The sequence below is a fragment of the Dreissena polymorpha genome, chromosome 2 (genome assembly GCF_020536995.1).
Source record: "Dreissena polymorpha isolate Duluth1 chromosome 2, UMN_Dpol_1.0, whole genome shotgun sequence".
NCBI classification, from domain to species: domain Eukaryota; kingdom Metazoa; phylum Mollusca; class Bivalvia; order Myida; family Dreissenidae; genus Dreissena; species Dreissena polymorpha.
Window position 1 is genome coordinate 37234695 of NC_068356.1, and position 27794 is coordinate 37262488.

General features: G+C 36.2%; 2 protein-coding genes across 4 annotated transcripts in view; both read left to right on the forward strand.

Moving 5' to 3' along the window:
• Positions 1 to 27794, forward strand: part of LOC127866632 (venom prothrombin activator nigrarin-D-like) — a 163439-nt gene that overhangs the window by 21399 nt on the left and 114246 nt on the right. Inside the window, exons 9-12 of one of the 3 annotated variants that reach the window (XM_052407333.1) lie at positions 1248 to 1381; positions 1817 to 1975; positions 2274 to 2440; positions 4569 to 5000. In XM_052407333.1, the coding sequence (XP_052263293.1) occupies positions 1248 to 1381; positions 1817 to 1975; positions 2274 to 2440; positions 4569 to 4730 (622 nt within the window). In that variant the 3' untranslated portion in view covers positions 4731 to 5000. Of the gene's footprint in view, positions 1 to 1247; positions 1382 to 1816; positions 1976 to 2273; positions 2441 to 4568; positions 5001 to 27794 lie in introns of those variants that run through there. The other 2 variants (XM_052407334.1, XM_052407335.1) reach the window with 2 other exon arrangements.
• The window catches only part of LOC127866634 (tryptase-like), a 204523-nt gene continuing 201222 nt past the window's right edge, over positions 24494 to 27794 (forward strand). Inside the window, exon 1 of the mRNA XM_052407338.1 lies at positions 24494 to 24511. The gene's annotated coding sequence lies outside the window, so the exon portion shown is untranslated. The remainder of the gene's footprint in view (positions 24512 to 27794) is intronic.

A 27794-nucleotide genomic window follows, 5' to 3' on the forward strand; every position in this document is an offset into this window, starting at 1 on the left:
ACTAGTAAACTGCTTGGTCTTCAAAGTTCCCTGCTTATTGTCTTTCATATTTCATCACATTACTTGATGTCCACATTCATGTTTGTTTTGGGGATCGGGGGAGGGGGGGGGGGGGGGGGGGGGTAAGGCAATAACTTGTCCCTGCGTCCCTACGTTGTAAATCAGGTAGTGTTAGCATACATTGCTTTACTTGATCGCCATATGGAGACCACAAGTGAGCGCATCACACCTGTATCTGGCTCCATGTATTTAACTCATTTATATGGCAGTTTAGAAATAACTTGCCTCACATGCAGCCATTTTTATACCGCGTATTGCACACAATACTTGTAACCGTATACCAAACGTCAACTTAACATTTCATGGAAAATATCAAAACATAGATCTCTGTAATATCTTATGTATTATTGCATTAAATGTTTTTCGACATTCATTTCGGCTGTGCTTTAAACAAGGGAAGTGTAGGGTTTAAAGGGACTTTTCACGTTTTGGTAAATTAACACAATTGAAATAATTGATTCAGATTCGCAAATATTCGTTGTAGTTATTATATTTGTACGGAAACAGAAATACTGAACATTAACATGCTCTAAAATATTCATGATGTGCATTGTTTAACCATGTAAAAACCCAAAAATTATAAAGCGTTGCAACGCGAAACGATTGAATAATTGGAGAGTTCTGTTCTCGTTATATTTTGTGACACTACGAGGATTGCTTATACAAAGTATATAATACATCACTGATTGTATGAGCACGGTTTGCCGAGTTGGCTTCTGTACTTTGCCAGCGATAAATTTTACTTCAGGGTTAAGTGGTAAAAGTCCAGTTAAGCGTTACTTTTCTGTCTTTCTTTAATTGTATTCTTACTTTTTACTGGAGTTTTTTTTAGATCAAATGTTCACATTTATCAATATTAAGCATTAAATGGCAAAGTTCAATACATGATAAAATCTGTGTAAAGGTCACTTTTAGTTCCCATGTGTGTAACACATATTGTTTGTAAATTTAAACTATCTACATGTTTTATTGAAACAAGAGCAAAAACAAGGCAGCATAACATTATAAGCGTGACGTGAAAGGCACGTGTGTTATTTTGCTGTTAGGTCATACGTTACACAACATAATAATTTAACATATATATACTTGTAAATAATTGCTCTTTGATTCGTAACTGCAACCGACTTCAGGACAACGATCATGTCACACCTTTAATGTTTATATGTAAGTGTAATACTTGCCAACAGTGAAATCATGGGTTACGGCCTGTCGGACAAAAACAACTGGCGCGTGGTGCTCGGGGAACACGTGCAGGGTCGAGAGGACGGCACGGAGCAGAAGCTCACATTGGACAAGATAGTCAGACACCCCAAGTTTGTGCGTAAGTGGCTACTCATATATTTAACGCTGTTATTACTGGAATTTGATATAAGAGAGTGGTATAACGTTCCAATGTGTCACAGACATGCACATGTCCTTTCCAATACATGTTTACCCCGATCCTTACCATTTCATCTGACGCGCGCATTTTGCAATTCCAGTGTACAGTATCCCAGGCTTGCATTCTTGTGTTCATCATGCCAATTTATCGTACAGGTGAACATATCGAATCAATAGTATATCACACTTGCACCTGCACATGTAAAGTAAACTGTATTAGACTCGTGGATGTGTAGCGACCTTGAAATAGTTAAATTCAATGTATCACCTCTTCAATGTGTTAATTCCCATTCATCACATACTAAAATATATCTATACTTATGACACACATGTTTTATCCCCAATGTATAAGACGTTTGCAAGTGCCTCTTTTCAGTGGCGACGGACGAGAAGATTCTCTATGATATCGCCCTGGTGAAGTTAAGCCGTCCCGCTCACATGTCCGAGTATGTGAACACCATCTGTATCGAGCCTAACTACACCGCGCCGGATCACAGCCACTGCGTCACTGCGGGATGGGGAGACTTGGTGGACGGTAGGATCTTGTTTTGTAGAGCTATATAAATAAATACAACCATCGTCAATATTACAAAAAAGTTTTAAAGATATTTTACTATGTTCTCTAAGAAACAAAAATACTATTATTGTTTAGTACCGCTTCGGATTTAAAAATTTGTTATGAGCAAACTGTATATTTTTGTTTGTCTATCATATTCTTTTATTGTGTACACAGATATACACTAGCATCGGATAGTAACGTAAACCTCTCGTGAGCATGACTACCATAAGTTTTTCTTCTGTAATACAATGCGGGAAGCGTTGTTGTTTTTCAGAGGGTGGGGGTGTGGAAATGCCGCACCATGCGAGTGTTGAGGTCGTACCCACTTCCGTATGCGCAGACCGCTACAATCTACTTCCGGAGAACGACACCGCGCGTAACAATTTCGCAATCGAGGACTCGGTTATTTGCGCCACCGCTGAAGGCAGGGATTCATGTCAGGTAGGATTCATCTGTTTATACAAATGTTTCAAAGCGTCAAACGTTTACTTTTATTAAGTGTCGACGATAAGATTGTGTGATATTGCCATCCTAAGCGACATTATGACCTTCATTTTGCGATGTTCATGTCTTCTTCTGCCTCTGCGAGCCCATCACTCAGACGATCAAGTCGGCTCTCTGCGCAAAGAAAACCGTGCACTGCATGTCCGCTTGATTGTCGTAGAGCTTTCAATTCATCGTGCTCCGGCGCATGAGGTCGTCGTTTAGTGGAATGGACTGCAGCTAGTGTAATTTTTATGCTGCAAATCTGACATGGGCACAAGTCTCACTGGCCAATCTTGAATTTGGTGAACAGGTGGTGGTTTATGCGGTTTAAGCCTGCTCGGATCTTGAGAGCAGGTGAAAGGGGTCGTTTATGTTTAAGCGTTGATGCCGTGACAGCGTGTTGCTTTGATATGATGGTGATCTTGTTTTATTTAGGTGGTTGCCCTTTCATTCTGCTCTTTTGTAGTGCTCTATTTTGCCAGAGTGTCTTTGGCTTCATTTCAGAGAATGTTACATTGGAATGGTACCCATTGGAGCACGACCGTGTGGGCTCTGCATAGGGAGAGCAATTCACTTGACAGGTCGTTCAATTCATTTCCTCTGATATTGCCGTGCGCTTGCATGATTGTCTTCACGTCGCGGAAAAGCTATTTCAATGCAGCTGTTTTGTGTGCTACTACTTCAGCCTTGAGGTTGCATGAGAAGAGGGCGATAGCGAGTGATATGTGCTATTCTTTACCTCTTGGGTACGTGATGTAGATTCCGGCTCTACCAATTATGACAGCCTGGTAAGCATACCCATCAGTGAAAAGACATGAATCCAGTGGTGTTATGAGCAGCAGTTGTAGATGTTTTCCATGGAGATATATTTCTTTTCAGCACCGTTCTGAGAGGCTGTCTTGCCAATGCACGGAATATTACTGTGAATTGGGGTCATTAAACATCGCTCCAGCCAATTTGTTCAAGGTAGTGTGAATATCTTTGGGAAAATGAATAAGGATATCATTGCAATTCCTTTCCAAAACCCTCGTCTGGTAGGTGAAGGAGTGAGTGAACATTATTTCTGTTGTTTGATGGCTTAGTCTGTCTTTTACTGGGTGATTTTGCAGTTGTTTGGACTTTGTTAGGAGTTTGATGTCCCTTTCATTCTTCCATGAGCTAAAGGCCCATGATAGCTTCAGCCTTTAAATAATGGTTGGCCCTGTTTCCTAGTTTTTTTTGCCCACACAGCTGGTGAGACTGATGGGTTTGAAGCTGTCCACATGGGCTCGGTCTTTGCCATACTTGTGGATTTTTGCCCTTGTGTCGAGATGCAGCCGCGTTTCGTTTGTGGTTTTACTGGGACTGTGGATTTTATTTCAAGTAGGGCTTCCATTGCATCTGATAAATAGTCGATTTTGAACGAATTGTTCATGCGTTCCTCTGACTGATCCTTCTTTGATGTTCTTCTTTCATTTAGAACCTGCAAATTCCTTAAAATTCTCTAAAGAAAGGTTGGCTCATTTTAAAGCAACTTTCGACAGTGTGAGGTGGTAAATGGCACTGCCCGTGTGTCTTCACCATTATTTCTTTGGTTAACCTCCACAGCTTGTTTCCGTCACAACTGGATCTTGCTACATGAATGAACGTTCTTCTGTTATTGGCAGGGGATGCTTTCAGTGCGATGTTGTCAACAGAAGAGTTTTCATCCACTTTTTGTATGTTGCTCCCCCTTCAAGCTCCTAAAGCTCTTCCGTTCAATATGGCCTGTAGATCTTTCACGCGCTATTGTGATTGTTTCTGAAGCTGCTTTTTAAAATATCTTGATTGGCGTTCCTGATGACATTATTGTGTTATAGTCATCTGTCTTCAGATGCCTAGAGGTCTGTAGGCCTTGCAAACATGTTCCTGTGTCCGTTATTGTAGTTCCACGTTTTTGGAGTTCTGTGGCCCGGTTAATAGCAAGCTCGCTAAATTTGTCCTGAACTTGTGAAACATAATTTGGTAGGGACTAACCATTCGTTTAAGATTCTGTACAATTACATTTGTTAGGATATTCTGTAAAAGGTAGTATTTAATTTAACTTTATCACATTCTTTTCTAGGGCGACTCTGGCGGTCCGCTTGCGTGCTTCCATGACGGCCACTGGAACCAGGTTGGCGTAGTATCTATAGGCATTGATTGCGCAAACTCGCGGTTTCCCGGGATCTACACGCGCGTTAACCACTACTACGACTGGATAGAGGCTGTCATCGAGGCAAACTGAGCCACCAAAACACATGGAAAGTGTGTAACCACGATGTGATGTAAAAACTTTCAATGGACACTGCACAATCACTGGTGCACCATTGGGAAGATACCGTTCGAATTACTGGGAACTGGGATATCTATCGAAATGTTGGACAATTACAACTCCATCACTTTTATTGATGCTTAGACGAATATCTGTTCGATTTGAAACATAATAAGAATATCAATTCTAACCGTTTTATCTTTTTTAATCAACATACGTACGGAACTGAAAACAACATGCCATGCATTTAGCCCTTATAATGAACGCTATAATTATCTTGTGCTATGTCCCTAAATAGTTCACTGAACCGACATTGTCAAGGCCAATTTTCATTCTGCTAAGTGAGGTCATTGTACACGTAAATAAAATACTAAACGCAAAAACAGTTCAATGGCTTTCAACAGTTCACGACTAGTAATCAAACTCACAAAACAAGGGCTGTTTGTAAAAAAGCATGCCCCCCATATGGGCTGTCAGTTGTAGTGGCAGCCATTGTGTGATACGTTTTTTGTCACTGTGACCTTGACCTTTGACCTAGTGACCTGAAAATCAATAGGGATCATCTGTGAGTCACGATCAATGTACCTATGAAGTGTCATGATCCTAGGCAAAAGCGTTCTTGAGTTATCATCCGAAAATCATTTTACTATTTCGGGTCACCGTGACCTTGACCTTTGACCTCGTGACCTCAAAATCAATAGGGGTCATCTGCGAGTCATGATCAATCTACCTGTGAAGTTTCATGATCCTTGGCATATGCGTTCTTGAGTTATCATCCGAAAACCATTTTACTATTTCGGGTCACCGTGACCTTGACCTTTGACCTAGTGACCTCAAAATCAATAGGGGTCATCTGCGAGTCATGATCAATCTACCCATGAAGTTTCATGATCCTAGGCAAATGCATTATTGAGTTATCATCCGGAAACCATTTTACTATTTCGGGTCACCGTGACCTTGACCTTTGACCTAGTGACCTCAAATTCAATATGGGTCATCTGAAAGTCATGATCAATCTACCCATGAAGTTTCATGATCCTAGGCGTATGCGTTCTTGAGTTATCATCCGGAAACCATTTTACTATTTCGGATCACCGTGACCTTGACCTTTGACCTAGTGACCTCAAAATCAATAGGGGTCATCTGCGAGTCATGATCAATGTACCTATGAAGTTTCATGATCCTAGGCCCAAGCGTTCTTGAGTTATCGTCTGACAACCATCTGGTGGACGGACGTACTGACAAACCATTTTACTATTTCGGGTCACCGTGACCTTGACCTTTGACCTAGTGACCTCAAAATCAATAGGGGTCATCTGCGAGTCATGATCAATGTACCTATGAAGTTTCATGATCCTAGGCCCAAGCGTTCTTGAGTTATCGTCTGACAACCATCTGGTGGACGGACGTACCGACCGACCTACCGACATGAGCAAAGCAATATACCCCCTCTTCTTCGAAGGGGGGCATAATAACAATTGATTTCATTTTAATATCCACAATATCTATCAAGAGCCATCCCGTCATAGCGTATAATGCTGTAACGGTCGCGCTCTCCTCTGTACTCCTTTTAACAGTGGCGGCGAAACATAGTCTGTTTCTCCTGAAAAGTACATATATAAAGTAAATTTCTTTTAATGTGTAACATGTCAACGCCTGGTTTTATACAGTGGAATTTACATTGTTAGCATCATATTAGAAGCAAAACACAATTTTTGCAGTGATCAATATAAGCCTCTCTTAAATATGCTTTAAGTCTAAAACCACGAGGACATGTGTTCACCTATAATAAATTTCCATATGTTTGTTTCAAGCTTCATTGAACAGAAGATCATTAAAAGAACACATTAAATTAATTATTTGTTGAACATTTACATTTTCCCGCTATACATAGCATTAAAAGAAATATCTCTCAAATCAACTTGTACAATCTACAAGTTTAAGTTTTTCTAAATCTTGAAAGTTTCACATGTTTAATCAGAGATTCAAAGATTCTAAATAATACTTAGCTCGCGGTTAAGTTCACTAGTGTGTCAGAGGGGGTAATCAAGAGATAGTCAAGATGGCGACGTCCATACCGAGACAGTTATTTTTCGCCGTTTTATACCCTTTATTACTTCTGTTTTTTTTTTTAATGACGCTCACTTTCCAGCCATATCATTAAAAAAGGTGATTAGCGTTATTTCGTATTTAAATTCGCTTTATATCTCGACTTTACTCGGTGCAATTTTTTTAGTGAAGCCCTAATTAGGTCATCCCGCTAAGAAATTTTGCACCGAGTAAAGTCGAGATATAGAGCGAATATTACTTAGAAATAAAAGTCAGTAACTTACTTTCTAGTATGGCTGGAAAGTGGGCGGAACAACCAATAATAATACAAGTAATAAAGGGTATAAAACGACGAAAAATACCTGCCTCTGCATGGACGTCGCCATCTTGTTTGTCACTTGATTACCCCCTCTGTGTGTGGTACAAAGTGAATACAGGACATTTAATCAGTAAATGGGTATTATGAGGTTCAATTATAATTACAAATGATTCAAATACAAAGAATACTGGTTAATATAAACATATTCTTGTTTATTTCGCTTTGTTTTAAAAATATGTTGTTGGTTTTTTTTCAATATATTAATTTATAGTATAAGTGTTTTTTCTGTACTTTTTGATGAAAACAATAGCGACAAAACATTGTGTTATAGAGGATATTTGTATATTTCAGTGTAAGATCGTTTGTTATTTCACGAGTGATCATAGAAAATATATGTTCGTGAACATATTATTTTTCTATTATCACGAGTGAAAAAATAAAAGATCTTACACTGACATCAACACATTTTCTGTTTCTTTTATGCCCCCTTTTCAAGAAAATAATTAACAGCTGTTTCCCTTTCGCTGAAAAGTTACCCTTTCTCCCGTGGCGACCCTCAATTCTTGTTATTGCGCTGACGTCACAAACGGGGCAATACCTTAGCGGCGGTGAAAACAATGCCCTAGATACAGTTGATTAACTATGCTGATTTATCTACATCTGCTGACATTTCGCCAATTGCATTCCTTTTTGGAAGTTGATAATTAATTAAATGTGTTTTAATTGATGTTTAAAATGTCTATTGACTATTATGAAGGGTAAGATTGCACTTCGAAAGCCCGATATGACCAGAAAATAAAATTTGACTAAATGAATGTCCGTACAAAATGCATGGTGGATGTTATGAAAAGTGACCCGACCAAATGGCCGATGTTCGAGTACGGTGACATTCATAACTTTCTCATTGAGACACCAGGTGCATGAATGTTGTCGTTCTTTTTAGGGTTCATTCATCTTTGTACATTATATATTTCTACTATGTCAATTTATAATAATAACATGAAGCTGTAAAATAAGTAGGGAATTCTGGTGCACGACTTAGTTGTGTTATAAAAATCACAATCAAGCATTATTTACTTTATACTGATCTCATTTATAGTATTTCGTTTATTTTGGTGCATTATCCGTTTACATTGTGATTTGCATGCCATTCATTATGACCCATGATTGGTTTAATAAACGTGACTTACTTTAATTACTAATCGCTTTTACTTTTTTTTGATAAATCAAATTGAAACCAATAAATAGATCTAATTAATATTTCAATAAACAAAAAAATGTCAACCTGTAAGTTAGCAGTTACTTAAATGGAATTTCATACCACCTGCATGTGTGACAGCTGAAAGATATACACAGTCCTAATGCTTGTAAATTGACTTAAATGTCATGCAAGAGAGCTGTATGTAGGAAATCAATACTAAAACTGCAGTACTCAGCCCTGTTCGATATCACTTCTTCAGGTTCTTGTTCCTGACATGTGTTGTATGAACCAGTTCATTGTTATGAGTATGAGTGACAAATATCTAATACTTTAAACACACTAATCTATATTAATTTTTTTTAAACATTATTTACCCCCGTTGCTGTCAAACGTAATTTCTTGTGTTTTTTTTATGATTTCGTTCGTTTATTGCCGTAAGATCAAATCTTTATACGGAATGACGTAGTTTTAATAAACCGATACACGCTAAATACGTTACTTCACGCCGGGTATGCGGATACTTTGATTACAGATGGCACTTCGCTACCAGATAACAACAAAAGCGCGCGCGCGAGTTGAGTTCTTCAGCTTTTTTTTGCATTTATGTTCTGTTCATTTTGGTTTTCAGACACGTAACATTGTTTGGTCGATTAATGATATAGTACTTCGTATCACGGAGCAAGAAAGTCGTGAAAAAAAGTGGATTATAAAAAAAAGAGATAAAATTTCATCGATAATCATCATGAATTCGATGATCAGGACGTATTTCAACAAAATAAAAATACTTTGAAATATACCAAGAACGTGCCAACTACAGTAATCGAAATAAAAGATCAATATGTCCATTAAAGTTACAACATGTTAAATTTTAGTTAAATAACGTATTTGAGGAAATTCAAATGTTTTAAGAGTCGGATGCCAAATTTTCATGGACACTTCTTTTACCGATCATCTCAAAGACAACGGCACTTCGATTCCAGATAACTCGACACTTTTTACCAGATATAACACACTCTATTTAGTGAATCAGAAATGCAGAATTTGCTGTGGAATACTGTTATTGTAAGCAGGCAATAAATAAAAATGTATGTACTAACGTAAATTAAAAACGAATTACCGAAACATGTTCTCATACCTTTGGAATATGATAATAAAAGGGAAAGGGAAGTGTAAAGGGAAATGCTTCCTATAAGTAGAGCTCAATATAAAGCATGAGCACCGATGAAAAAGGATTTAATTAGGTGTATTGGCCGCTTTAAGACCCCTTGCTCCCCTTATCTAGAGTCCTGCTATAAGTTCAATTGAACACAGTCGTGTTGATCCACATGATTCGTTGATGTTCAATTCTCTTAATCTCAATTTACCACTTAAAACAAGTTTATTATTTAGACAATTATTTTCGGTCGTCACTTGAAATATATTACTTCGGAAATAAGCATTTGAATCTTATTTAAAATTTGCACTTATAATATTTATTATGTAAATTAATAGTAATAAGATTTTTGCAAACGAACAATGCCATAGGTTATATTTTACATGTGTATGTAATAACGTTATGCATAGATTCCCAATGTGTCGGGCTTGACCATGTAAATTGATTCGTACTTCAAAATGTTTGGTAAGAATAGCCATACTATACATAAATGCATTTCAGGTATAAGATATAACTCGGTTATCAGAGTGCCCAATTTGTTGAAAGTCTCTGTTATCCGAAGTGCCCTATATCGGGAATCAAAGTATCCGCAACTTCATGAATACCACCTATTAAAAAATGCTCGTACGGACAATCTTCGTTTATATTTCATTGAATTCTATCAAAATTTCAGTATTTGAAGCACATTGATTACTCTACATGCTGGAATATCAAACAATTTCTTGCAACATTTCTAACTAGTTTTATTTTGTTGAAATGTTAACTCTTCATCCAGTTTATGCTGTTTTCCGACCGAAATTTCTATTTTTTGGGGGAAAATATACCATTCTTCCGTGTGTTTTTTCTTTGCAATACAAAAGGATAAACCATTTATAAACTCAACCATGCGACTTGTCTAAAAAATTAATCTTTATGATATAACTTTAAAAAAACCGATGAACTTACCTCTCGCGCGTGGCTTTTGTTGTTATCTGGAAACGAAGTGCCATCTGTTATCAAAGTACCCGGATACCCAGCGTGTACTTGTTTTTTACGTAAATTTTATAATTATTAAATCCCTTTTTTATAAATTAATCGGGCTAGTATCTTTACGGTGTACAATTTCTGATAATCTATATTGGACATGATATTTAATTTTTACAATATGTAACATATCTAATTTAAGCAACTGTTGAGAATGTCAGCGTTAATTATTCAACCAAATGACTGCTTAATACAAACAGAACGAGATGTGTTATCATCAATCGTGTTTAATGGCACTGTTATCTGCCACCCAGTGTGGTTTAGGACACCATGTTGTTAGTGAGCCTAAGTCTGGACAATATCTGATCAAGACGAGATAATCGGTTTATGCAGAACAAAGGAGAAATTAAAAACCGAAATATAAAGGCTTACACGATTCTAAGATTGATGCAAACATTTAAATTAAAAATATTTCATTTAATTTTGTTAAATTTTTATTTAAGGTAGCAACGTGTTTGTTTTCCCAGACAAATACCATTATGTCTTTTTTTTATGTTTTCAATCTTATTTGTTTCAGTAAAGTAGAAGATCTTGTTGGCATGTTGAAAAATTAAATCTTTATATAATCGTTTAAATATAAACGATCACGATCGTTTAAATTTAAACGATCACGCTCTATTTCTCAATGCAAACAAAATGGCGACAGCGCTTTTGTTTTCACCGTCGTCAATGGGCACGTAACTCTTACTGACGCAAGTGCCAGGATATTGCGATATTGTGAATACATTTTAAAACACAAAATGACGTCATTAGTGTGACGAAATAACGTCATTAAACCAGAGAAATTCTCCTGCTAAACTCTTTTACAATGTAAATAAACGGTGAAACGGTGAGATATTCAAAACTACCGTGATGACCATCCGGGACGGTGGCGTCATCCGTAGTGATCCGGGATGGTCCGTGTTGATGTTGTATAGGTTCCGGGGACAGTCGTATTTATGCCTTGGTTGTCAGTGCGCGTCATTGGCAATGCGGAAACACATTTCAGTAAAACACGTCGTAATAATTTGGTATTAAACATAAGACATGTGGGAAAAGACCGAACATAAGACGACAATTTTTGTGAAAGACATTTTAACACAGTTTGATGTGCGTCTTACTAACTTCCTCATCCTACTAACGATCTTAACATCATGATTAAAAATTTCGAAATCTGAGAATAAACTTGAAATAAATTAAACAAGCCCGACCCAGGTTCACCAACTGTCCTGCACCTACCACGCCTGATCCGGAACACACTACACCACACCCAGCGCCATCAATCATAGAAAAGCTCATTTGTCCCCAAATAAAAGGCACCCTGAACGACTATCACACAAATGGGCTACGTTGTTTGGACAACATTGAAGTAGGCCTGGTGCCTGAAAAAAAAATACCACCACAAACATAGTTTGAAAAGACACTTAAGTCGCCATGTTTTGTTGATATTTTGGTTGGATATTCCAAGAATTATCACACGTTCAGCGTGTCGGTTAGATTACCTGAGATCAAAGAACTCGTCGTGAGCTTTTGTGATCGACTTTTGTGAGTTGTGCGTCATATGCAGTCAGCATTTGGCTTGTTTTGAGGTTCTGCACAACTTTCCGTGACCTTGAACTGTGTACTTGACCTTTTGAATGCAAGGCTGTTTTTCTAGCAGATGGATGAATCGATTGTTAAACATTAGATTTCATTTTTTCAAAGTATGCCGATTTACCGCGATTGTAAGGTTTGAATTGGGAATGGTTGGCATAACATTTTACCATTTGTGAACCAGCAATCAATGTTAGCGTCATCATTGGGCTGGTGATGTTTCAACAAAGCACATGTGTTCGTTCCAAGCTGGGTGATGGTTGTCAAATATAAAACATGTGTAAAATATTGTATCCAATATATGCTTTATTAATTAAGATATAAATTAGCTGTCAAATTTACAACTAGGAGTAAAAGTTTGTGTTGGTAATTAATCAGCAATGGACGTACGCATTGAACAAATAAGATACGAATACAAACCTGACTCTCGCAAAAGCCAGGAATTTTATTTGCGCGTGACTGTAATGTTATCCGGACATTGGTTCCTATAGTCGACGGTGCTTACGCTCATTTTGAGGCGCACACATTGGTCCCTACTTTATTTTAAATACCTTGACGATGTTTATGGCTCATACGCTATTCTGTAATATACATGTACGTCCGGACGTTTTCAGTTTAGCAACATCGCCACTACGTATGCTGATTATTATTCCTGCTTTCTTCTGTTAAACGTTGACAACATAATTTCTCACAAAATGTTCCGATTAATTGGTCAATTTCTTTAAATTCACAAAATGACAAACAATTTCGACTAATATTAATCGGTAGGAGTCCCGACAACAAATCTCAACAACTTCCCACGGACGTATCTCGATGGTTTAACCAATCAAGTCACTTAACTACCAATAATTTTGATTAGCTTATAATAAATTATTTATACACAAGATAACAAAATATTTTAAGATGAGCAGTCTTTCCAAGAACGGGATTGGGCACACTAATTTTAAATGAAACTGGTCATTTGGTTTCCCTTGTTCAGCGATATGATGTGAATCGACACTTAAAGCCTATTACAAAACAACGTACGCAATTACGTTTGACGGGAAACTGCGACACTTCATAGATGATGGTAATAGCTACTAAAGTTGTCTAGTTTTCTCGGAGGAAGACGTACTTATTGAGAAAATTAAGGCCTGCCAAATAACAGTTGGCTTCTTATGATTGTAGTTAAACTTAAATGGCACTTGCATGTTACCCATATCGTATTATGTTGAGCAAAATCGGCTGATTGCGACTATTTCGAATCTGTTTCGTGTATTGTTACGTGAGTTTGGCAGTAAAAAAAATGTTTGGAGTCTAACTCACGGTGTAATCGACCGAAAAAATAAACATAAAACAGAAAGCCCTATTTGCATTTTTTCAACAAAATTTCGATAAACGCCTAATAAATGTTTCGGCCTATTTAGATACAAAATTAGCTTATGATGCTGAGAGATGGAAATAACCAAAAGGATTTTCAAGATTAATTTTAGGACATGGGGTTTCCACTTTAGAGGCACGGTATATAGGTCGCTCAGTTGAATGTGAACATAAATCACAAACATCTGCTAAAAAGCCAACGAAATATAGAAACAAAGATCGAAACAACGAAGCAATATCGTTTGACGAGAGAACTTTTTCAAAACAGGTTTGTTGTGTGTCTTTAAATGAAATTTGTAATAAATGTAACACTCAGATAATAATGAGAAACTATGTAAACGTCAATATATCTCAACTGAATAAAGTGATTGACACGCTATAACTAATTAAATTAGTAAAATATTAGGGCAGTTTGACCAATTTATTTTGGACGATATGATGTAATCAAATATCAACAGTATACCGGTAGTATAGAAAAAATAGGCTTTGTTTATTCATGTACACAGTTGATTTATTAAATATTTAATATCTAGCATACCATATCTTGATAGCGTTGTATCAAGGCATTTAAATTTAAACAAAAGGACAATTCAGAATACTGTTTTCAGAAAAAAAAAAACTGTAAAGAAAAATATTTTATATTATTTATTTATCTTTAAACAATTTCTCTTTACAGAACAAAAACATCACCACCATTATGGCAAATACACGATTTGTCCTGGTCTTCGTCGCTATGGTTACCATGTTGTTGGGCGTGGAGGGCCGACTGTGTCAGATGGACCCCGTCGCCTTGACGTGCACGGATGTTGTGCCACGCGGGGGCCCGTTAAAGGGCGTGTCCCTGTGCTCGAGCGCTGGAAAAGAGTGTCAACTAAAAATTCGACGGAGGTCAATTGAATGCAGGTGTGAAGCCGCCAGGGAGGGATATCAGCTATTATAAAACAAAACTCTAAAAAACTTGGTCGCTGGGTCGCTGTTTGTGTTCTTGCGAGAGTTTCGGTGTATTTTGCGGTAGTCCAAAAAAAAAAAAACTTTTCAGAGTAACAACCGGACATCTTGAGTTGACCAACAATTTTAAGGTCAATTAATGGCATTCAAGTTAGATCAAAAATATTTTTAATTAAGTTTAATTAATTATGATCGGACCTTGAGTTCTTTGATGCTACCTGTTGCCATAATACAATATATACATGAATATGATAAATTAGCTAGTTTGGAACTCGACTTTCAATAAACATGTATACATTCAATTTAGTAAAAGCTTCCTTTTCCCAAATGAGATAACGAATTGCTGATTTCACTTTATAATAGTTTTGAGCAGGTACGATTCTAGCAGGTATGAATTTGAAGGCGTGTTAAGAATTTTTATATATCCATAAAATTATGTTTATGTCTAAAAGTTCCTGTATAAACAATGCAGGACATGCGAATATTCTGTCGTCAGTATGGCATTCTTCATCACAGTCTTTGTTATTATTGTTTGCATGATATATTTTTGTTAGTAATTTTATTTATTTATTTTTTACATCTATATTGGTTTGTAAATTTTATGTTGGATAATATTTTGTCTCAACTATTCTTATACGTGTGTATTTTATTGTAAATGTATGTTTATATTTATTGCATAGTGCTTTTTTTCACTGATATTGTGCTTTATTGTGTTTTATAAACATGCGTATTGTTTTTATTTTTAGATAATCAACTTATACTTCTTGTTTTGAACATTATGTATCCGTATACTGTACACAAATGAAGTGTTATCAATTTAAATTTGAAATGCTTACATGGGCATTATCATTGATCTCAGATATTTACATAGACAACCTATTGGTTACTGAAATAAAAATATTATAAAAATTATAATATTTAGTGTTGTTATGCGTTACTTTATGCATATTTGATTTATAATTGAGGTGCAAATGTTGCAGTGATGCCTTACTGTGATTTGTGTAATTAATAAACTAACATGAATATCAACTGAATACCTCATATCATCATGACACCACGAACACTGGTGTATTTCAACACATGTGTTATAGCGATTGTACAGACAGCCGTTAGGTCATTGGGAAACGTTTAAGTCCTTTACATGGGTATGATCAGTTCTAGATTTGCTTGGGGACAAGACATCTATGGAAAGCTTACACAGTTTTGGAAAAACACGATGCTGGGCGAACAATACGTGTATTGTTAAAAACAAATTCGTAAACTGGCTTTATAATGTAAATACTTCAGATCGTACATGGGTGACATATTTTTATTCATTTCCTTAATCAGCCATGTATAAGTGACATGTAAAAATATAACATAACAAACAGGCTCTTTTTAAAAGAACAGCAACACTTATACATCATGCACTGAAACGCTGTAGATCATTTAATTATATAGAGAGTAGGTGGTCAGTGTGTTAAATGGGGAAAGTTTATCGCGCAAGGCCTAAGAACTTTATCCGGTGAGCCGAGCACGATAACATTTCCCTCACCAAGATACTAACAATCTATTATGTGTATCCTGATGTTTTGCATTTTATGTTTTATTCTTTATTTCAAACTTTTCTTGCATTGTATAAAACTTACTTCGTCGATTAAACATTATAGCAACCGTCATCAGTTAGTTCCGGCATGTGATATAGGTACATGTAATACAAAAGTCACGTTTCAACTAACCGTATATCACTTAGTTTATCCAACAGCCCATTATCCGACAGTAAATATCGCAAATGACAGGATACAAATAACATCCTTTAATAAAAATGGCAACACACCACACGAGCAATATAAATTTATACTCACACTACATATTGATATGCCATTTTTTCTTGCTATGTTAAACGCTAGGATTACAAAGTTCTGCATTAGGAACTTTGTTGTCGAGCTTCTCTTCTTCCTTTACAGTCTACCAGGTCTTCAACATTAGCTCCGACTCAAGATGAAGCTCTGCTGCCTATCGATTCCAAAGGCCTGTCTTCTTCGCCGCGTTTTTGTATTTCTTCTCGCTCTTAGTGTACAACATAGGATTCCCCGTGAGCCAATCTGCCATGTCAGCCGCCTGTTTCATTTTGATTTGATGCTTGTTTATTAAATGTTAAATTGTCTTTAAATATAAATAATCGATTGTGTTGATAATGTCAACACTCAATCTTAAAAGAAATGAGTCGTGTATTCTGATTTGACGCTCCAATTGCAACATTTGCATCCTGTAAACACTCTTAAAAAGTCATTGCGGGCCAAGTTACTTTATATGACGATTTAGATCGCCGTTTGTGAAAAAAAATCAAAATTGTCAATCCTAATAAAGTATTTTGTGTTACTTAGAAACAATATAAATATATATAGGACAACATATTTATTGTTTTTATAAAAACGTATCGAGTTAAGATGAATTACAATATAATTTGTGTTTTTTTCGAATGTTCGATCAGCAAAACCATGGTGACTATGTCAAAGCTTTTTACCGTAACGAACTGCATCATGTGCAAAAGCTTAATCAAGATATTTCACGCAATCTCTTTTTTACGTGACTCAAAATGGACTCACGACTCAACAAACACAAACCATACATGAGATTTTGACCCTAAATCGAGCACTAGTGCAGCCATTGTGTTTGTCCAATTTATGTGTGTCATTATGTCGTCGTGATACACCGCAGTGATGCATATCTGTGACACCTGGTGAACAACCATGTCCACTTTAGGGCATTTTTGTTTCTTTTAAGTTCATCGACGTTGATATAAGCACTGTATGCAGCAAGTTATCGGAACACCTTGTACCAATTAGTAATAAATTTAGCGCAAGCCTTTGAATCCCTGATTCGATAATATTTGTTTTAAAAAGTCCTAATTAATAATCGCGATTCATTTCAGTCCATATTCCAAATTGTGATTTGTTCATGTTTGTTTAGCCTGCTTGCGGTCAGCTCAAAATAAATGTCACACTGGCGACACGGAGTTTTCGTTCTTCAGTCCGAGCTTTTGCGGTCCGTTACCTCGCCATAAATCATTTACTTTTAAAATAATTTACAACATTTAACGTCTCAGGTGAATACAGACGACGTATCACGCCATAGAAGCTTGAAATGCTGAGTGCAATGCCTCTTTCCATATAAGAGCTAAAGATTAAGTTCAGTGCTCAACAGTATTGCCATTTTAAATCTCGTGTTGATTGTGAATAAATGATTCAAACGGCACTTTAAAAATAACACGCCTTATGTGTTACCCTGTTGAAAAGGCGTCTAAAAGGCAGTGGCTTTGTCCCCGTCTCATAGGATATGGTTACACAGCCATTTTATAGATGCTCAATATGTTAAAGTATATACCGGTAGTTGTTTTGCAAATAAACGCATACTTTTCGAAAGATATACTAGTACATTAGCAATTATCATTGATAAAAAAGATTGAGGATATCTTAAAGTTTATCGGTATTTTACTTTCAATTTTAGTCTAGCTTTTCAGAAATAGCGCTTGTTTATATTTCGGTGGTAATAATAGTACCGTCGATTTATGTCGGACTCTTTGGAGTTTTCGTTTTTCCACATTGACATTTCATTAAGTTTTTGTGCAAATTGAAACAGAGTAAAAATTATTAAGTGAAGCGAGAGAAATAAACAAATTTCGGAAAATACAGCGTTATCTTGACACTTTACAATCTGCTGTATATGTAGCTTGTTGCATCTTGTTTAAAGATTCGTAAACATGTACATGTATATGTAGCGTGACTTCATGCATCGGCATTAACACGACAGCATATTTGCATGGTATGCGAAAAAACGCCCAGCCTGGAATTAGGTGTAACCCAGAAGACAGGTAGAGGGAAAACCCTCGATGCTACATCGCTGTCATCATGCATATTGGCTTACGTCAGCACGTCAATGAACACGCTATCTACATCACATTTCACACTCCTAACAACGATCGTGTTAATATTTTTTGACAAAAGTATATGGATGTAACAATGTAAAACATCGTCGGGCCATGAAATGGCAAGGCCATTTAATACCAATTAATAACTTATAATTCACTAGTGTGCGACAATCGGTTGCTCGCCCAAGCGATTATTCGACGTGATGCATGAAATATCCAAGACAGGTGCTTTTAAACGCTCAAACTGTTGCTGCAACAGTCATAGAGGAGCTGAATCTCTGCGGACTGCAGTTTTTCGTCTTAAATAAAAATGAAGACTTGGGTTCCATATATCATCGGCTTTCACGTGGTGCTTATCTTTGTGGAGTTGAGATGGTGTTCCACACTAGATAATAAGGTAATAAATATGTATTACAAGTTAAGTGTCGATTAAATGTTGTGCAGGGATTGCTTTCGCAAAGCTCCATTAAGGGAAAGCTGTACTTAACTTTCAATTTTTTTTAATGGTTCCGATAATATGTTTATATAAATCAAAGCGCGAGAGACAAAGAAAATAATGCCTAGATAGCGATCTAGTATAGTGTTTCGGAATTTCTACATGCGCTGCAATGTTTCCATCAACCAATTTCCAGGCTCGCGGTCGTCAATGCACGTTTGGAAACACGCAATGACGCTTGCACGCGTTGATCATTTATTGGTAGAGTCATTAGATTTCCGAATCAATATTCGTTAAATGACGTATTAAAAAGTAACCCTTTGTGTTTTCAAATAACTCAGTGATATTAAAGCCATAAAATTGTGTCAATTCGCGGGCATCCGGGGTTACGCCATAAATATATTCTATCGTTGTTTTATGTCGGATCGTTATGTTCTTAATAAAAATCTCGTTAATAAAGGTGTTGCGATGTTGTTGATTTGATAGCTCAACAGTAAGCGGTCGATGATCCGCGATTTCCGACTGAATTTATTTTAATTCGAACGCATGCCATCAAGAGCACATGCTGGCCTTTCTATCTCGCGCAGTAAGCGTTCACCTTATTACAAGACGTATTATTGAACACAACAGTTTCATATTTTATGTTGATAGTTTAATGCTATTTAACAATTTATGTTTGGTGGAAATTAACCGGTCTTGATCTTAATCTTTTTACAGTCAATCGTCATATTTAATGCGGTATGCATGGTATAAGAGGACCATATTTAGATAGTGGTTATCAGCGACATTGGCATATTTGCTCAATTAATGTTAACTGATTATAACATTGTTTTTATTGTGATTACTAGATAACTATATTATTTGTATTAAGTAACATAAATTGTCCGCAGGCATCATTTTATTTCTATTGTTTATGCTTATCACATTAACCTAACTTTGTTGGTCTTGTCATTATCGCCTTATCAAACGTTATATATTTATTTATATTCACTTCAGTTTTCTTTATGATTTTGGCTTCATAAAATTGACATTCAACGGTTCTAGTGTGCGCACTTCATGTAATAAAGTGTCCACGATTATATGCCACTGGGGGGGGGGGGGGGGGTGCCCACTGGGGGCTGACGAGGTCAAAGCGTAGTCCGTTTCGCTACGACGTCGGGTATATGTTTTACTACGAAAACATTGTTAAAATACACATGACATCGATAACGGATTAGTAGAAAATTGTGTTTAAAACATGTAAGATTATGCTTTTCTACTGACAAAACTCTGAATTTAAGCACAATGAAATTTCATAGGTCTGTTACATCAAATTATAATCCAAGATGTGTCTGGTTTATGCGGTTAACATGAAATATACCGCTGATTTATCAAACCGAAGTAAAGTTTCACTTAAAAAAAATGCAATTTAGGTTTACAACTGTGTTAAATGACACAATTTTACAATTTCCAAATTGATCTATGTATCGTGAAGCCACTTGTGTGTTTAGAAATATGTAGGGTGACCCAGTTATCAGAAGTAAAGGCTATTATTATTACTTTTATTAGGCGTGATCATGTCTCTGACAGTATACGTATATGCCTCGCTACGACAACGCTTTAGCATGTATGCGTTTCTCACAGAAGACGTATTGGTTATCTCTCGAGGGCAAAATAAAGAGAAGTTTTTTTTTAATATAGAGTCATTGAGTGGCTGGATGTTTCCTTTGAGAAAGAGGTAGTAACAACGGCACAACATGATCCGAAGCGCACAGTCAACATGGTAATGCACATTATTATGATATAATTAAATTCACGACAAGGCCAAAGGAAACGAAAATCCATATATATGACGACAGTTGAGAGTCGAGAACCTTATGTCGTCGGTCTCAATAAAAATGACGCATCTTCTTCTAGTGACAATCCCTTACACGCTTATTTTGATAGAGAGCGACGATAGGTTTTCAGCATACGGTACTCTTTATCAAATAACATTCGATTCTCGTTATCCCCAACTCGCTTATCTCGAAACGCTGCTTATGTCAAAGTAAATCCCATGTCCCAACTTCGATCATTATTTATCATATACGGATTTGATTTTTACATTGTATATATCAAAGCGATTTTCTTGAAAATCGGTTATCGTCAACTAATTTTGAGATGAATTTCATGTTCGTATACATGATTTTACCTGTAAAATCCACACCTGTAACAGCCGTAAGGTGTGGAAAGTAGAACCCCAATGGCACAAATCCGCAATTGCATAACAAGTATATTGTTGTAAAGGTGTGGCAGTGGGTTTCTGTCACAGGTTATTGTTTACTGCGTACATGACGGCCGGTAAATTTACCTCGTGTTACAATGCGGTTAAGGCCCAGTCTCACTATGATGCCGGCGGAGCCCCAGTGCGTGATCAGGCATCTACCGGGATGAACCGGGGCCCTACCGGGATGATCCGGTGCTCCACCGGGATGAACCGTGGACGACCGGGGACCACCGGGGCTCCACCGGGGAAGTATTAAAATGTTTAATACCTCCGGGATGAACAGGGAGTCACCAAGTAGGATCGGCAACGACCGGCGTGGCACCGGGAACAACCGGGACTGTACCGGGAAGAATCGGGACGGCACCTTAGCTCCACCGGTGCCCAAACACACTCCAGCAGAGGCACGGCAATGCCCCGGTGGAGCCCCGGTGAATGCCGGCAGAGTCTCTTTATAGCTACGTCACATAAGTAAACCGGTGCTCTGACGGTGCCGTCCCGGTTTTTTCCGGTGAAGTCCCGGTTGTTTCCAGTGCCAAGCCGGTCATTGCCGGTCCTTCCCGGTAACTCCTGGTTCATCACGGATGTATTAAACATTTGAATACTTTCCCGGTGGAGCCCCGGTTGTCCACGGTTAAACCGGGGCGTTGCCGCAGCTCTGCCGGAGTTTGATGCCGTTATAGCCCCGGTAAGTGCCGGCGTAGTGACGGTATACCGGGGCTCTGCCGGGACTGTGCCGGCTTTCACCGAGTTCAACTTTTTCGTTTGGATGTTAATGCGCACAGTGAAGCACGGCATCTTTTGCACTGGAAAATAGCAGTCTGCAGTAACTGCAAACTGCATGTGATATGTCCTGAAATGAACACAGAATCTTCGTTGAGCAACCTACACATTATATTTGTACTTCGTTGCGCAACCAATACATACTCTGTGCGAAACCTATACATAAAGCGACTTGTAATTTCCTTCGAAACAAAGCATTTGAATGATTAAAATATATGTTCGTAACCTGTTTTGTACTTTAAAATGTGAAATGTTCACTGAATCAAAGTAACATGTAGTTTTATTTCATTTAAGTTACCGTAATTGGATATTTTCACAGAATAACCACCTTATGCATTGCTTCAAATCGAAATATTTCGATATTAGCTCAAAATGATGCAACTACGCGCATTTGTTATTAGTTTGTTATTGAAAATAAGTACCTACCATTACTGGATGTTCCGTTCTCTAATCCATAAACACCAGAAAAGATGAAGCTCGCCTGATTAAGTAGTGTATTTACACAATGTTTTCGTAGTAAAACATATACCCGACGTCGTAGCGAAACGGACTACGCTTTGACCTCGTCAGCCCCCAGTGTATACGTTAATCTGCTGTTCTCTTGCGATTCTCATGCATGTCATGTATTGCCATGCAATTCGTCAGAGAAAGTTGGTTCATATAGGTGTTTTAGTGTTTATGTAATCTTTATTGTTTTCTCATCACATGTTCCAAAGCTCAAGTGAAGAAGGAGCCCAGACTCAAGGTGTTATCTTCGAATTTCATCGGTCTATTGTTGTGCATTATATAATATAAATGTCTATACTAATCATTTAATTTTATTCATATTTATAATTGTATACATATATTGTGCGATTAAAATTCGAGGTTGGGAAATTTAGGAGCGAGATTGTGAGATTAATTTCGCATTTAAATAGTTCGATTGATGAATGGTGATAACGCGAAGAACAACAACATGGACATATTTTGTTAAAAGTTAAAAACATCTTTACAAAATTGCATGCTCTCATTTACTTATGACCATCCATAGTACTTGCATCATCATTTACTGCTATTCATTAATGCAACTGATGCGAGGCATCAAAGTGGCGCAATTTTATAGTTATTACTGAGATACAATTAAAACAATATAAGACGTGATAATTTGCCTCAACAGAACACATGTTTCGTTACTAATTGTACTAGTATCTAATTAAGAATGACGTTGACAGGAAAGCAGCCGAAGTATAAGTGACTGATCAACTGCATCCTTTTTATGATGGAATCACAACAGACGATAAACAAAACTGGTTAAGTTTTGTAAGTAAGTGTATATTTTAGACAAACAAGAGAAGCAACATTGTTTAAGGGTAAAAACGGATAAACTCAGTCAAATGTATATCATCATCATGGGCATAGTACTACTTAATAAATCAAACGTGTTCAATTAACACTAGATATTTTAGATATGGCGTTAAAGTAGAATTGAACTTACCACGACCCTTCAATATTTTTTGCCCAGCCTTTTATGTTTCTTCCTTTTTTATGCCCCGTTTTATTCGCGAAACTTTTAAGCCTCATTCTATTAACGCTTCTTCTTTTTTATTTGTCGATGTTATCGTCAATCTTAGGCAGGAAATTTGCCAGGTCGCTCTTCTAAAGCTCGGTGGCAGAATAAAAAAACTGACCTAGCGCTACGCCAAATAAAAATAAACAGAAACCAGGGTTAACTATAATCATTACATGCGTTAAATAGTCAACACGATAAAGACAAACATCATACTTATTAATGGAACATTTTCATTTCTTAAACTTCTGATAAGGCCAGTTTTACCTGTGGCCGGTTTGACTTGCCCTCAATCTTTGTAACACTCGATCTTGATTTTCTTAACCTAATTCACTGTTGAGACTGGCAGCAGCATAAGCGGAAGAAACACGTTGCTTAAAAGTATAAGATTGCATAAAGAATCATGAAAAAAAACGTTAATGTTACAATAATTATATTTATTCATTTAAACATACCGGTAATTCATTAGATTGAGGAAAAAAGTAAAAATACGTATACAATAAAATAACCCATCCCACTAGGGCACAATCACAATTATCATTCCATATCGACCGCCGCAATGCGGCACCCAATAAGCCACTTACTGCGACACACAACAGAGTATTATTTGTTAATATGCTATTAATTGCAGCTATTTAACGCACACTCAGGATTGTATTTCATTGTTGCGCCCGGCATTACTTGTGACCAGAAGGTTACAGCTGCCAATGTCCGGAAATATAAGGTGAATATTTATTAAATTTGCATATCTACATATACTATTGAATTGGCGGTGCCATTAATTGTCGTAATTGTTGGCAGCAATAAACAACGTTTCAATCTCGGAATCAGATATTTGGATATGATGTAAATTTATTGGCGAAGGACAGGTTGGGCAGTGGAGCTTGTAACCCAGTTCATGGATAATAGGCCACCAGCGTCGATAAACAGACAATCAATCACTTTACGTTTATTTACATTTACATTGTTCTTCTATGTTTAATATTAATTATATTTCATTTTCTTTCGTTTTCATTCAAAATGGTTGTATTTAACTTCGTGAACACGTGAATTTCGTATTTAAAAAGGGCCACGCAAAGCTTAATTTTGCCTTGTGGTTTTGGTGCTTTCTCAGAAATAAATAAACGAAAAATACATAATTGTCTCTTATCTTTGAATGAACACTTATTCGTGCTTAGTCTCTATATTATGGTCAGGTTTGAACAACATATAAGTAAGGATAACTTCGGGGTTATAAACATTTTCGCGATAGACATTTGAGAAAATAAGACATGTTCTAAATGAATGTGACGCTTGTCGTTTTGTGTCTTTATGTGTGCGCTATACAGACCACAATGTGTTTTTTTGTCGTAGGTTTTGGGGGACACTGGCATGAGGTCTGAACTGCATGGCTACTGTAAGTATAATTACACTTGTGAACAACAGATATAATGTGTTTTCTGTGAACAATAACTTTTTGCAATTTAAATAATTTCGAGACTTTTCGTAACAATGAACATGCCTAAAAAATAACGTACGACAGTAATTGGGTGTTCTATAATAATCATGGTATTACTTTCAGAGCATGTATATTTATGTAGTTATTACGGTTAAAGTAGACCAATTTTCTGTATAATCATAGAAGAATGATAATTCTGGAGCATAGCAAACAATTTTAAGGGAAATTACAACGCACACGGTAAAGATGTTACATAAAATCGGCCAAACTACGAATTTCTCGAATTCAGGATTTTCGTGAAATGACTTTTTCACTAAGGGACTTGAAATAATGCACGATTTCTTTAAGAATTTTCACGCAATGACTGAAACGACTTCGGCTTTACATTCAATTGTAAACTGTTAAATGAAATTAATGCGATTACCAAAATCAAGAAATCAACATGTATGTTTAAGACTATTTGAAATAATTGTCAGCCTGTTATATATATAGCTATATATATTATATTGTATATAACCATTGCATATAACCATTTAATCAGTTTTGGTTGGATATTGGATACATGTCGCCATAAAATAACAATTATTTGCTTTTAAATTTGAAAAGACATGTTACATTTATAGATGTATAGTGTTGTATCAACATATTAAGTTATGGGTAGCCATTTCAAAACATATTACATTTTCTGCGTGCGTCTTTGAACCGTTCTATGCTTGGTTTGCAGATAGATTGGCGCCGCATGTTAAGTCAATGTATTGTGCCACTTCACACTAGATTATTATTGAAATTCTTCTGGATAATGCATTAAAATTACGTTTACTGATTCAATACTTTATTCTTTTATTAATCAGAATCAAAGTTAAAAGACGTGCATTTGTGCCGCGTCATGCGAACTTGGGTATTATGCCACATGCGGACACCGTAGCTTCAGACTAGTCTGTGCAATTGCGTATTCTAGCCAGGAACAATCCTGTCCTCTGATAAGACCGCGAAACCTTGCGTGACTTTATAGTGGACATGGTAGCTCCTGGGCAGACTGGGGATTGCGCAGGCTGGTCTGGAGCTACGCTCTCCGGCATAAGACCCATTTTGACATAATGCGACTCCTATGGACTAATTGCCAATAATCTCGCTTGTGACGTTCTTAAAATGTAAAGATTGTTTGAATGAAATCTTTAAAATATGATTATTTATTTATTCCAATAAATGTCACTTGTATACAAATATATCTTTTTTTTATATTCAATTTCATACATACAATGTTAACATGTATATGATCATACAACATAGTGATTGTACAAAGCAATATAGTTCAGACATGTTATACAAGATATGCTAATATATATATATATATATATATATATATATATATATATATATATATATATATTTAGAGAGAAAAGAAAAGGACAACAGAGGAATAGTTATGGAAAATGATGAGTTGTATAAAGTTGGAAGAAAAACATACTGGACTTGTGTGTTTTGTTGTATATTCACAATGATCTTATCTGATTGAAAATAAGAATTAAAAAAAAAAAAATAAACACAACTATTTTAGAGAGATAAACTAACATTAGAGTGAAATGTATATAAGTGGACAAAACATTATGAGAATTTAATCCGATTCCATTTTTGTTCAAAGATTTGTAATGTGGACAAAACATTATGAGAATTTAATCCGATTCCATTTTTGTTCAAAGATTTGTAATGTGTCATTACTGAGGGCTATTTCTTTCTCAATCTCGATTTTTAGTTTAAGACTATGGACAAAACAATTAAAATTTGGTACTTGTTTTTTGTACTTCATGTTTAAGATAAAATATTTCATCAATATAACCATAAAATTCACAATATTATTACAGTCTATTGATTTCAATGAGTTAATTCCGAAACTTACATTTAAGAAAGATAGTTTAACGTTTAGTTGATGTTGTTCAAGAAAAGATATTAATTGATTCCAAATAGGCTGGATGTGTTTGCACTCCCAAAAAAGATGTTCTATAGTTTCAATGTTTTCACTGCAGAAATCACACAGATTTGAGTTAGATAATTTACATTTAAAGAGATATTTATTTGTAGCTATAATTCTATGGATGTATTTATATTGAAAGTTTCGCAGTGTGCTTTCAATAGTTGCTTTATATGGCATGGTAAATATGTGTTTCCAATTTAGTTCATTTTCTCCAAAAAGGACTTGCCATTTATTTTGGATTTTGGAGTTTTCTGTAGGGTTTTTAATTTGTAGTGTGTAAAATATTTTATTTGTTTTGTTTTTTCTTCCAAGTATGTTTTCTACAAAAGTTGTTTGAGTACATGGTGTATTATTTGTATTGATTTCAGATTTAATATGTATGGGTACGCTTTTGATAAGTGTGTAGTACTTTAGAAAATTATTTGAAGGTATTCCGTAGCATATATTATCAAAAGAGTAGAAATACTTAATTCTGTAGTCATATAATTGGTCGACATATTTAATGCTTCGTTCAAACCAGTCTTTATAGAAAAACGTCTTATTGTTTGAAGTTATGTCTTTATTGTTCCATAAAATTGTTTTACTGCTGGTTTGGGTCTCTAAGTTATGAGTGACCTCACTCCACGCTGATAGAACATCAGACAGAAATATATTTTCGTTTGCAATTTCATGTAAGATAGTATTGCTGATGTTACATTCAAAGAGTAAGGAGTCACCATATTTTTTTAGGATTTTCTGGTAGAATAATTTCCATTTACTCGTATTGGTATTATCTAGGTATCGTTTAACCCAGCTGCATTTGATTGCATTCATGAATGAGTCAATGTTCGTTAATTGGATACCTCCATTTTCTACAGATTGAATTAACTGAGTTCTTTTTATTTTATCAGGCTTACCGTCCCATATGAAATTAAATATTGCTGACTTTATATCGTTAATAACATCATTTGGTGGATTTGGGAGAACTGTTAATACATATATTAATTTAGGAAGTGCAAACGTTTTCAATACTGTGTTTTTTCCGAATAGTGTAAGTTTACGATGATGCCATGATTTTAAGCAGTTTTTAAAATTCTGTAATTTAGG